The sequence below is a fragment of the Brachycentrus maculatus genome, unplaced genomic scaffold (assembly GCF_059751285.1).
Source record: "Brachycentrus maculatus isolate JH-2025_06_01 unplaced genomic scaffold, ASM5975128v1 h1tg000227l, whole genome shotgun sequence".
Taxonomy (NCBI): domain Eukaryota; kingdom Metazoa; phylum Arthropoda; class Insecta; order Trichoptera; family Brachycentridae; genus Brachycentrus; species Brachycentrus maculatus.
The window spans coordinates 228,168-242,404 of NW_028280978.1; the positions used below are offsets into that span (position 1 = coordinate 228,168).

Below are 14,237 nucleotides of genomic sequence, written 5' to 3' on the forward strand. Positions count from 1 at the left end.
ACTGATTCGGACTAAGTTACTAATCGTTCTTATTCAAAGTCTATATGGCGACAAGCTTGTATCACGTCAAGTTTTGATGTTACAGTCATATTATTGTTTGTATGGACCCCATACGTTGGAACCGTAATAGTGGTTGGTATCTAGATATGTTTTAGTCTAAGGTCTAAGGGATTAAAAAAAAGTATTGATAATTATGGAGTAACAGTCGAAATATATAAATTATTAATGTTGAATACGATAGCATTATATGTTTATATATATTTATACATAAATAAGATAAACATAAGTCAACATCAGAATTTAAAAAATATCCATAACTAAAAAATCTGACGTGATACATTTTTTTTGTTTTCGTTTTTGAATTCGGCTATGCAAAGTGCATAAAGATCAGGTATTTTCATGCAAGTTACAAAATAAAAGATGTAAATTATTTTTTGACATTTCATCAAAGATGAAGAAGATTATGGAAGTCTGGGCATTTACGGGACTGACGACCGTCATAGGCTGGTTAAAGTGATCACTTTACACACGTGTAACTTGTTGGCCAGTGTTATCAACGTAAACAAAAAAACTAATAGCTAAACAAAAAAAACTCATACATATCGGTTGAATTCTCTGTCATGTCAGGTGGGTATCAAACAATCATTTTATAAATTCGTTGTGATTAACATCTACAAAAACATGCTACCTCTCACTTTCAATACATCACGGCTATTGCGAATGATAAATTATTTACTTTTCTCAAGCAAGTCTTCTCGGTGATAATATTATATAAGTGAAATCCACATACTTGACGATCATTTGCCACGATATCTTGGAATCGTAAAACAATTAAGATTTTTGAGATAAATATCATATGCAGGACGAGTTGCCGACAGGCGCCATTGCGTAGTTGGGTAGACGCTCGACTGCGAAACTGGCGTCGTGGGTTCAATTCCCACCAATTTCAAAATAAATTCGAGAAAGATTTATTTTCAATCGTTCTGGGTGTTTGTGATATATTTTTCACATTTACCTTCCCTGTCCTATCCGCAGACAAGATTATAAAATAGGGGCTTTACGGGTAAACCTTTAAAAAAGGTAAGAATAAAAAATAACAAATAAAACTGTTTGTATTCTTGCAGGGTATAAGAAAACATTATTTAAAAAAAAAAAATATTCCTTATAAAAATGTTTTTGCCAAAAGATAATTCTAAAATAAACAAACTGCAAAAGTTTCAACCTTTTATTTTTTTTTTAAATGTAACTCCGAAAGCATACTTGAAAAATACGTAATTAAATGTTTTTAGTTTACCTAACGTTGACCCGAGGTAAAGGTATCTATTCTTATTTAGTTTACATTGAGAAAATGATATATTTTTTTTAAATAATAACTAGCAGATAAGCCAAAAGCTAGTCTTCATTCCGTTCCGAAAAACGTCATAAAAATAGTCAACCGCGTACATGATATAATTTTGGAAATAAGTAAAAAAGATTACACCTTAAATGTATCACTCGGATATCGATCCTTTTTTACTCGCACCGTATCTGAATCCGAGCAATTTCCAATTATTAATATACAATTTTAATGAGTAAAAATGTGGCTCCGTAGTGTTGTAGTTAGCGCGTTAGGATCCCGAGTTGGAGGTTAGCGGTTTGATTTCCAGGGGGGTCAAAATAACTACATTTAAGATTATTCTGTACTAGTGGATCTAAAGCATAAGCCTAGATCTATAGCCTTCGCGTAAATAATGATCAAAATAGTATGTACAGCATTGATACGATTCAGTCCCCTATGCACCATCGGGTGCCGTAAAGGTTAGGTTAGGTTAGGTTTTTTTAAAGAATACGATGCTACATCAATGCCCACAACATAGAAATAATGAAACCCTATACAACATGACGTTAGTAAAGCAAAAAAAATTGAAGTGGATAAATACTTATATGTTTATTTTTTTGAAAAACATATTTTACAATTATTTTAAGGTGAAATAAAAGATAAAAGCAGACATTATGCCAAAAACTCTCGAAAATTTGTATGAAAATTTTCTTGTGTTTTATTAAAATATTTTAAAGAAACACTGTACTGTCTTTACAGGAGGTATGAATACAATGAATAAATTGTTTACGTTATATTTTGTACATTTAAATATAACATAATAAAAATTAACCAATATCATCATCATCAATTTTAGTGTGCCTATATTTTTAAGTGACGACACAAAACATGCTTATTTAAATTTATTCAATAAATACACAAACTTAGAGTTTTGAAGAACCAGTCTTCCATTATGTAAACAATTATATACAGATCAAACATTACATCATATCGTCAATGTACTCGTATATTTTCAGTATTTTAATAAACATCGTATTTAAAGCCGCGAAAATTCCATAAAGTCATAAATCATTTTGAAATTAGATAATCTAATGGAAAATAGAATTTTTGTTTTATACCGAAAAAATCAATAGTAAAAAATAATAGTAAAAACGCAACACACGAAGCGAAACGCAAAATAAAAACAAAAGATTTTAAATAATTAAATAATATAATTATGAAGAGTTTGTCCGCCTCCATAGTGTAATGGTTAGCGTGTTTAGCTACCGCGCTGGAGGTCCCGGGTTCGATTCCCAGGGGAGGGGATGAAAATAAATATTATTAATTTACCATTCTAATATTAATTTAATATTACCCTGGAGGTCCCTGGAGCGCAGGAGTGATCACCTTGACTTCATGTAAGTAACGGTCAAAATAACACTGTGTCAATACGATGCAGTGTGCTATGCACCATTGGGTGCGGAAAAGGGTCAGAAGATTATGAAGAGGATTACACGGCGTTTTAACTGATGCTTTCAACGTTGTCACAGATAAGATTTTTTTCCTTTCAAAATTACGTTTTTTAAAGATCGTTGATAAATATATAAAGTACTCAAGTATAAGGAACAAATCATTATTATGAACTCATTTCTAGAAAATTCGTCACATATCCTAACGTTGAATAAACAAGTTCTATGTGAGTTTTGGATAATGAATATAATTTTTTTAGAATGAAGAAAAAAAAATCGTTTTCACTTCGGAATAAAATGGCTGATATAAAAGTATTTAAAACACAATAGCAGGGATGTAATATAAAATGTATATCTACCATTGTATCTTATCGAAAACTTCATACTGAATATGATAAGTAATAAATTCATTTTACCAAGTGTTTGGCAAACTCACAACATTACCCATAAAATTAAATAAATAAATAATTCATATAAAATCAAATACACGTCAACGTGAGTTTATTTATGGCGGAAGAAAGTTTTAAAAAACATTCATAATATTACAGCGGTGAAAAAACAGGTCGTTTTGCAAATAAAGAGTGCATTAAAGCAGAAACATGATTTTGATATGACGATAATAATAATAATAATAGCAGAATATTTACAGTGTTTATATTTTTAGAGAGTGTCATTCAAACAACTCAAAATAGGTACAAATTAGGGGGAAGTTAAGGACTAACAGTGATTAACTGACTTACTAACGAAGTTGAAGACTAACGGTGATTATCATCCTTAAAATATATTGCGTTTAAAAAAAGTAAAATACCGTTTAGGCGACGACTTGAAATATTACACTAACGTGCGTTGCTAAATGCAAATCATTTTGAAGGAAACTAATTGTACAAGTATTATTTACGTACCAGTTGAAATATAGCAACCTTCAATTCAGCGACATTTTTAATATAACCTTGATTACTGGAATGTACCTTGAACATATATTATTGGTTTACGGGAAGAGGAAAATATTGCGAAGTATTATCTGTCAGATACGATTATAATGGTGGCGACAAATAGTGATTTGTGTAGAAAAATAATTAACCGCTAGGTACACGTACTAGTCGTCATTGGATAAAGTGCCGAGAGAAATAATGAAAAGCCAACATAAATGATGATTTAGCAGCGATGACAACGGAACGGTGAACTACGGGTCGACAGGTGGGGCTCACGGATGTCGTGTTACCTTCCAGCACGAGATCTTCGTCGACGGAATCGCGTCTGAAGCAGTCCCGAACGGGAGAGTCGAATATGTCGTCGTACTCGTAAGGATCCTCGTTGGCTTGCTGGCACTGGCACACCGGCTGCAGGCAGGCGCACTCCAACACCGCGCCATCGTCGAAGTACAACTCGCTGCCGCAGTGCGAGGGTCTGGGCAGGCCGCTGTCCACGGAGCCCACGGACTGCGCGTCCGCAGCCCGCGGCCGAATGGAGGACCAGCGATCGTCCTCCCCGTCGCAATCGATGTAGTCGAACTCGCTGTCGATGTTCAACAGGGTCCACCAATTCACGGACGTCCTCTCGCAACTGTCGGCGGGCACCCAACTTCCCCGTCGGGGCTCTCGATCTCCCGGTTCCATTCCGACGGCACTTCCCGAACTTTTTCGGAGATTCTCCTTCCTGAGATTCTCATTACAGATACATTTGACAACGACACGAATCGAGTAACGCTTTGGGATCACACTCGTGGCAAATGTCCGATGTAAACAGAGTAAAAATACAAATCCCTTAGACCGTTTCAAATTTGTATTTTCCTATCGTCGAATTAAAAGCTCCTCTCTTTGGCATCCATCCCGGCTGAAGCGTAGTCTGTGACTGCCGACTGCCGGTTCGTCAGCTCGAAGAAATGTATGAGTTCGGCTAATCTTATCGGTTCCCATCAGAGATGCGTGTAATGGATGAATGGGCTCTTATTACGTCTAATTAATTATTCTTCTGTTTATTTGTATAAAAAAGGTACAAGCTTCGAAGCAAATGAGGGAATACTTAATACATAGAAATGATAACTACGAACGCATTTTCCCACCGAATGTAGCTGTGAATAGTAACTTCACCCACGCTCGTGATGCGTTATCTCGCTGACAGCTATTATTTACTTACATTTCACAGATCGCATTATTTAATATAATAATACCCGAAGCCGGTCACACCTTGTAAAAATGTAAATTTTGGATAGTGATTTTTAAAATTACAATATACCTATTGAATCACAGAATCTGGAATGAGCCTCGCACACAAATAATGTAGAAGGTTTTGAGTACAATTAATAACTGCATTAACGAATAGTTATTGTACAAAACCGGCGAACACAACTGCTTTGATGTAGTAATTGCCTCCGGCTAGTCAATAAAACCGAAGGTGAACGCTGCCCGGCAAAGAAAATTCCAACCGCGAGAGAGTAGGCACTCAGTTTCTATTTGTATTTTTGTCACAAAAGCATATTTAGTATTGCAGATTTCATAGTTGTTCGCGGTTTTAGGACAGTGTCAGTATTTCCTAATGTAAATAATTTGTCGCTTACCATGTCTCTAGAGGTGAATAAAAACATCGAGAACTTTGCCCTCGAGATATTGGCATAACATTTATCACTTATCTTCTTAGAAGCACTCGTTTTAGTTCGATTCATTACACAATCTTCCGGGGAATCTAAAATTGCGACGAAACCACAATCTTGGCTACATTCAAATTCAGGCACACGTTCGCGCGAAAAACCAATGTTTCACACAATTTTCCAATAAGTAGGTAATGATTCCACGCTCGTGTACATTACAGTTTGCGATTAACCAGCTGTTTTGTTGGCGAGGTTAAGTCGCAGTCTACCGTTACTGTCTAGCGAGAAGTACACGGGAGGGGGAGTGCGGGGCGTGGATTTAATCAATCCTTGAATTATTTGGTCGCTGTTACCGCCATCTAGCGACCGGGCTTAAAAGCTCGCGGAAAACGGAATAGCTGAAATTCAGGAATCTGTTTTCACCGAAACGTAACTGAACAATACAAACTTTAACTCGGTCATAGGCACAAGACTAGAATTCGCGGTCGTAGGTGATTTATCTGCAACTGAATATTAGCTAGGTACGCTGCCAAATGTTTTGCTTGTTTTACAAGAGGCGATCCTTAAGTAAAATAAAACAGAATTCGTAGTTTATTGACCAGTTTATTATGAAACAAACCATTATTCTTACACGAATAAAAATGACGAGCCAGCACGAAAAAATTTGAACATAGCACTAAAAAATACAGTAAATTAATAAAACTAATTTTAATTACGAGCAACGATAAAAATTGTCATCCGAACATATCACAAACGGAAGATAAATAATAAATTGTGATACGTTTTTTTGACCCAGATTTCTACGCGACCCATGTGAGAAAAATGAAATTTTGACCTTTTTAACAATAATAAGAAAATAATCAAATAATCGTTAACATTATTACTTAGCCGCGTACCCAGCGCCTGTGTGGAACATTTCACACGGTGCGACTTCAAATAAATGTATCATTTTGCTGGTAATTGTGAGATTACCGGTCAAACGTGTGATACTCCACGTTTGTTCCGTGAAGTAACCAAAATACCTACTACCGTAAAGATACCATATTATTCATTGTACTTGTTTTAATTAACGATAATATTTAAAAGGGGCTATGGGAATGAGCGGAGGAATTTATCACGTAAATCCAGTGGCAACATTTACATAGGGAAATATCTAATTTCGTAACCAAAACAAAGAATGGGAATAACTGGATTTTAAACTAGATTTTTCTTTCAGAATTGAGATAAAAATAACTTCTTAGGTTATGCTATTAACCTTGGCACGCCCTACGGACTACGGTATGATCCGAAATGGTATAATTTGATTTTCGTTTGGTAATATAAAATATCAAGAATAATATAAAGCGATAAAATCCCGGGTAACTTCGAGATTCTGGGTAACATTGAAGAAAACCAACGCATATAGGCAAATATTACCTCACAAATAACTAGCGTGAAAAACTAGATGCAATAAAGTTATGACATTATTCTTCTAGACAAAAATAACACTTTAAAAAAATATATCATCAACCGAAAAAAAGTACGAGATTAGTCGCGAAACATAGTTATGGTATAGATTTTTAAAAAATATATGGAAATAAATATATTGCGTTATCCAGTTGCAAATGAATGCAACACGAATACAAGAAGGTTTTAAAATTACACACCTGGCTTGCATTAAAATGAGTTATTTTCTGTTTTAAATTTTCAAAATATGTAAATATCAAAATGTTTGCTAATTCTATCAATCCAAATTATTTGCTTGCTTTTCCGATTCAGTAAAAAGTATTCGATATTTTAATCACGTTTTTTTCATTTTTAATTAATGTTTTACTTAGTAAATACCACTATTTCTTAAAATCTACTGTGACACGTGTTTCGATGCATTCCGCATCATTTTCAAACACCGTATGTGATGAAAATGATGCGGAATGCATCGAAACACGTGTCACAGTAGATTTTAAGAAATAGTGGTATTTACTAAGTAAAACATTAATTAAAAATGGATAGATTTTACCACAAAGTGACTGCCGAATCAATTAATGACACGTTTTTTTCGTTGGACATCACATTTGTAAAGATATTTTTTTTAAACTTTCATCATATAAAATTCGTCAATCGCATTTAACAAATATACAGTTAGTATGGACTCCATTACTAATTTAACTAAACAAATTTAACATAAATACATACAGTACTACAAATTCAATATAGATAAGTACATACATATATTAATACAAGATTATCATCTTATCTTTTTAGAAAGAGCAAAAATATTGTTATTTTAATTATTATAATTGACCCACCGCTCACTTACAACAGTGAACTAAATAAAAGAGGAAGTTGCCAATATGTACAGCAGTCGCGAATTTCAATTTACGTGTTATGATAATCACTCATTCAATTTTAATAGAGCGTTAAAATACAAACTAAAAATGCGGGTTCATTCAATGCGATTTTCACAAACACGATGCTGTCATTACTTAGTTGAATCAATTGATGTTAATTTTTTACTACCATTTAAACGTAGCTTTTTTACGATTATTATTCAAATCTACACTCATCTTCATTATGTAGCACAAAATTAATATTTTAAATAAACATTTTTACTGCTTTTGTTTCTTTTTACCTTAAGGGACACATTAGTCCACATAAGCTCGTACGAGTACGGGTACACAACCATGAGAGCCCTTACCATTGTTCGTATTCTATCTTTCCTACCCATTATTCCTGCTCTATTCCCTTTACCTTATGCGGTGCCCCTTATGTATATATCTTTGAGTGAGTAAAAAAAAAATATTTTTGTTGGCGATAGGGAAACAACTACATGCCCCTAGTACAAAAAATAACCATTAAATTTGAGAGTAATACATATTTAAAAAAAAGTATGATTTGGTATACGAATATCAGATATCAAATCGATAACATTACAAGCCAAGTTTTATTGTATGACAGAGGGATGTTGAACTCGACTACTATTATGGATTGACGTACTGCCGGTAGTATTTTTGTGAGCAAGCACCTTTCAACAAGATAATAATGGCACGATCAATCAAATTTCACGTTATGGCCGGCGCTTATTCCGGTCACGCCTGTATTATAATAATAGTCACTTTGCTAGCAATTCTCAGCCAATTTACAGGAATAAAATATACCCGTATTAATATGCTGAACTGCTTAATCAACTCATACACCTAAGAAATATTACTGCGAGAAAGACAATGTCAGCATTTCATTAACCAAACGGTATCGCATACAACACAACAGTAAACATCTCAGTTAAGAACTAACAGGCTAAATTATTACGTATTGTACTCCCTATCTTTGAAAAAGACCACGCAATATACTCGTACAAACGTGTGATGTTTCACACGGGTTCAAAGTTGCAGACGGGCGCTAACCCGACGCAAGAGTAGTGTTTATCAACGGGCAGCAATCGGCCTCGCGCCAAGTGAACGGTGTAATACCAAAAGAAATGGTTAGAACCGAAGGAGAAATGTAGAATACTGATGAATAGTGATACATCAAATGATGTGATAATGAGATAGTGAATAGAAAGTGATGTAGTCTAAAATTTGGAGATAAGAAATGAAGCGAGTACGAAACGTGTTATATAATTCCGAAAAATTGGCAATATACAAAAAAAATAAGAAGAAAGTTTAGAAAGAAGAAGAAATAACACGAATAATAATTGTGAGTTGAATAAAATCAAACACTACATAATAATGAGATAAATTTGGATGTAAAATTAGAACGGGCACAAGACAGCTGGACGTGTAGCCTAAAATTTGGACATATGAAAGAAAGGGAGTACAAAACTTGTTACATAATTCTGAAAAATTGGCAATATACAAAATAAACACGAAGAACGTTTAGAAAGAAGAAGAAATAACACGAATGATAATTATTTTAAGTTCAATAAAATCAACCACTTCATAATAAGAAGTAGATTTGGATGTAGAGTGAGAACGGAAGCTAGACAAGCTGGACGTGATGTAAATTGACAGACAAGATGATACCTTTATCGAGCAGAAGGCTTCGGATGACTCTGAAGTAAAACAGGCCGTGCCTGTTGCGGGCGATGTGGTACAAGAAGTCCGGGTATTCGCCCAAGCACTCGCGCAGGTAGTCCTCGTCCAGCGGGGGCAACTCCTCGGTGCAGGGGGACGGGAAGCGCGGCGCCTGCTCGGCGGGCAGCTCGCGGGAGCACTGCGCCCGCTGGCTGGGCTCGGGCGCGGCGCTCTGGCGAGCGCGCTCCAGGCGGGCGGCTTGCTGCGTGAGGTCCTCCTTCAGGTGCAGAAGGTCGGCTAACCAGCGCCGGGGCTCCGGACGGCCGCCGCTCATCACATGACCCGCTCTTCGGGATGTCCGCCCGAGCGGTACGCGAACCAATATCCACACTGTCACATTATACTCTCACTTTGCGATACATCGATCTTTGTAATCTATCACGAACGATTATTTTATATAACGAACGGTACACCGCGACAAGTGTCTGAAGATAAAAGATTCAATGGGTCGAAGATTCATTAAATTCACTCACAAAAACCTATACAATAGATTCATAAAATTAATAACTTATTGATAAACACCTATCTTATATTTTTAGTCGCAAGAGCATGATTTGTCGATAATTTTTGCTTGATAAAAAAAGATAGTACGAATATCAAGAAAAAATGTGATTAATTTATTTTTCCGAGACGAGAAGGAAAATTATTTTTCAAACGTTTCGTATATCATACTGATCAGTTTGAGAAGTTCGGAGCTGATGGGCCGGTGCTGCTACCAGATACAATACAAGCGCAAGAACAAGGCGACACCGCCCGCGATGGTGCGCGCTGGTCACATGCCTGTCGCCACTGCCGTCACTCGCTAGATCGCGCTGTGTAGCCAATTGTCCAATCGGTACTTGTACTTATAATTATTACTATTATTCAGCGATGTGTGTAATTGAACTGGAGACTTGACAATCCGCGACGAATGAGCCAAGTGCCGAGATATACGATATACCCACTAAACGGTACGATAGACAACTTTTATGATTGACCGCGCGTTTAATGTACATATATCGCTCACTCCTTTTAACAATGTCATATATAAAACACTTGATTTTTCAGGAGATCGTTTTAAAAGTTTAAAAATATAATACAATGTATTAAAAATAAATATCAAGCCACTTATTGAACTTTTTACTGAGCAACATATATTTTTAGGTAAAACCTGAATGTTTTTTCTCCATTTGAAAAATATTTAGTATATTTAAAAAAAAAATGAAACAATACCTTTTCTTCAAAATGCAAAAACAACACATTCTGCCCTGTAGCGGGTAAATATTATGTTTAAAATATGCCTCTTTTGCTGGGATATAGTAGATTTTCTGGGCATTCCGAAAACATGCACAACCGAAAATTGATTATTTTTGATACATGACGTTGTTGAAAGGAGTGAGCGATATATGTTCTCGTACATAAAGGTTTGTGTAATATTTTGAAGAGCAGTAAAATGAAATGTGGTAATACACGGTATTAGAGATCAATTCAGACTAGGTTGAATGTTGAAATTACCCAAATTATATACAATCATATTATGAATGCTTCCGTGGAGATGCAATTACAACGTCAACGTACGATTGTCATGTGTTGTTTAATAATTGTTTTCAGAGTCAATGAACATCGATTAAGGGTCATAGTTGGAAACAAACTTACATAATGAAAAAATGTAACGCGCAGAACATGAATTAAAAAGTGCCGATTCATTAGACAGTTTCACATACCCTTGGACACCGAAGTTATAAAAAAATGCTAATGAAACCATGATAAAACGGATCGATGTTGTAAGAAAAATACAAGCTGATAAAACAGTGTCAAAAAGAATACCGTTGATGATAAAAAATACGTACATAATAATGAAACGAGCAAACAGCGAAAATGCTAAAACACCACAAAAGGTCGTGATGTCACGAGGATGAACACGAGAAAACATGATGTGCATTTTTTTAAATCCCATAAAACTAATAAGATATTAAATAGATGCACAAAAGCGAATAATCAAACTAGCACTCGCGCAATAATTTATTGATACACAGTTGAATTTTTACACTGCAAAACAAATGTACCTACTGATATAACACATAAAAGGATCCATGTAAATCGGTGTATCTTTAATAACGTTCTGTATTTCAAGATTAGAAGAAGCGACTGCAGTTAAAAGTGAAAGGATTGAATGCGCTATAAGAAGAACGCGGAGGGTAATTGGACCGTCTGAAGTCTGAAGGATGAGACACGGCTGTAGCCTGTTTGCGCGAGCGGAGGTGTCACGAGCTAAAAGCGAACCAAAAAGTCGTTTATTCGTATTCATATATCCGGTGGCAGCGGAATGGCTGCACTCCGTCAACGGTAGGGTCATGGACCGGTACGGCCACACAGCGTACTGTACAGAGCGTACAGCATCCGCTGCTTAGTAAACAACGTCGAGAGAAGGGTACACGGAGACACTTCAACGGGCTTAACGACACTGCGTTCCTTTACTTGGAATTTCTAAACTCAGAGCCGCTTCCTGTCGCGTGTCATTTGCATATTTTGGAATGCGAGACGCGAAGTTGGCGTAACACATCGGAACACACGATCAATTATAAAAACATGTATGACTCTAATAACATATTTTAATATATAAATTGTTGATGTTATAGTCGACAATGGTACCTTCTTGGAAAAAAGTTAAATCAATTCATGAATCACCCGGTTGCATTTTATTTTACCTTCAACAGCGCGCGAAGGGAGCAACTGAGAAAAACATTACTACAATTTTATTATGCAACAAGTAAGTTTCTTTCAAGTTAGTCTGTCTCAATTTACAGAATGAAGACAATCAGGCAAGCAGTAAATCTGACCTTTTACGGAAAACAATCAATCAACTACTTATGAAATAAGGTACATATTTAATAAAACCTTTCTAAATTTAATATAATTAGACGCGTAAAAATTAACGTGGGTGGTGCCTTTTATCTCTTTAAACAAAGGAAGTGCGTTGAATGATGTGTTTTATTTTTATATACAAGGATAAATTTGTTTACGAAAATCGTAATCGAGATTATTGCGTAAAGCAGAAAAATGAAGGTTCTCATGATATATCTTAAAAGATCTAAGCGCTTTGTATGGGTGTATCTTTAATGCATAGATTTCAAAAATATGTATATTTAAACAATAAGAACTGTGAATGCCGTACACTGATGGAATAAAATAGATTATAAAAAGTAATTAATAACTAGCATCTTACAGATAATTAATTAAGATCAGATACATAATAACAGGGCAAAATTGAATAACAGTCCATAATTACCGAGCTGGATAGAAGTTGCTAGAGAACTACGATTATGTGGGAGAGAATATAAAGGAAAACTAATACAAAGGGTTTGTAAGACAAACTACACAGGCATAGAAGTCTGCTTTGTTATAGAGCCACAGTTGAACTGGAGCGATGGGGGTTTAAAACATATGCACCATTTTTTAAATAAATTCTTACTCCACGCTCTCCGCAAAACGTGCAAAACTGTGCGCTATCACGAACGTGAAATCGATTTCAGCATAGAAAACGGGTACAGAAATAAAAGAACAATTTTCGTGAAATATACATCGCGAAAATTTACGTCACGATTACAGGGATACTGAAAGAAAACTACCGTTTTGTTATTGTCATTTTTTGCGATGTTTTTTGTTGCAATCAAACAATGGAAGATGGAATTCGTCTTATTCAAAGCGCATAATATTGAAGGCCAATAGCAAATCGTTCTGTTTCCGCTTCATCTGAGCAAAAGTTTTTGACGAGGCGTAATCTAACCCGTAGAATAACATAAGTATTTATTATTGTACATATTTTATTTTAACTGTTCGATGTCGGATGAAAATTCCCGTGTCAAACCATTAATGAAACGAGTTTAACGCTGATTAAAAATTATATTCGAAGCGGTACTCTTGCACATTACGGAGAATTTGTCGGCAGTAAAAACACAGCTATAAAATATTTAAGTTTTAGACAAATATAACTTAATATAGATACAAATAATTGTTGAAATTGTCATATACAATATTGGAATACTGAGAAAAAAACATAACTTATCCTTCACAAAAATATTATTAATACATATGGGGAGCACATCTAATTATATGTAAATATTACAACGATACATCTAATATTTGAAAAATGACTGTTAAAGACAACATTGTAAAAAGGAAACTACGGTAGCATATTATTAAATATAGAATATTGGTTATTTTTTAACTAAATTTAAGTCATAAATGATGAATATTGATGAGAATCGTCAAGGAAGTAGATATTACATTATTTTACGATTCAAATAATGGATAAATAATCTGTGAATGTCTCTTTATTAGAAAACGAGATGAAATACCTAAAAAGTTCAACGACGAGATCTGACGTAAGTAAGCGCCCTAGAGCCATTAAGAAATACATTTATAGAGCTGCACGAAACACCAAATAGCTTTTGAAATAGGATTTTGGAAGATTTATTTTATTCGTGAATTCTATTACTTCTTCTAAAATGCCAACACGCAAGACAATTCAATGACGTTTGCTATCTCCTATTACTATTACAGTGTAATAAAGGTTCTATAATGGATAATAATAAACCAAAAACAAGGATAAGAATGTAGTACATGGTACCTATCATTTGACTTAACAAGAATGACATTGATAAGATGGTATTTTGAAAAATCAACGTCAGGTTTTGAATCTTCATATCGACTCTTTTTCCGACAAAACATAGTAAAGGTAAGTTACGAGTGAACATAAATATGGTCAAGTATAAAATATATCATATAAAAATATTAAATATTAATTAATGAAACAACCTACGATTACAGAAAAGTATATTTTTTTAATAGAATAA

General features: G+C 34.8%; 1 protein-coding gene across 9 annotated transcripts in view; it reads right to left on the minus strand.

Annotated features, from left to right (window-relative positions):
- milt (trafficking kinesin-binding protein milt) overlaps positions 1 to 14,237 on the minus strand; it is an 87,202-nt gene that overhangs the window by 17,777 nt on the left and 55,188 nt on the right. For 2 of the 9 annotated variants that reach the window (XM_088264432.1, XM_088264433.1), the window contains exon 2: positions 9,352 to 9,881. The exons of 5 other annotated variants lie outside the window; for them this stretch is intronic. In XM_088264432.1, the coding sequence (XP_088120558.1) occupies positions 9,352 to 9,676 (325 nt within the window). In that variant the 5' untranslated portion in view covers positions 9,677 to 9,881. Of the gene's footprint in view, positions 1 to 5,323; positions 5,617 to 9,351; positions 9,882 to 14,237 lie in introns of those variants that run through there. 2 more of the 9 variants (XM_088264434.1, XM_088264439.1) reach the window with 2 other exon arrangements.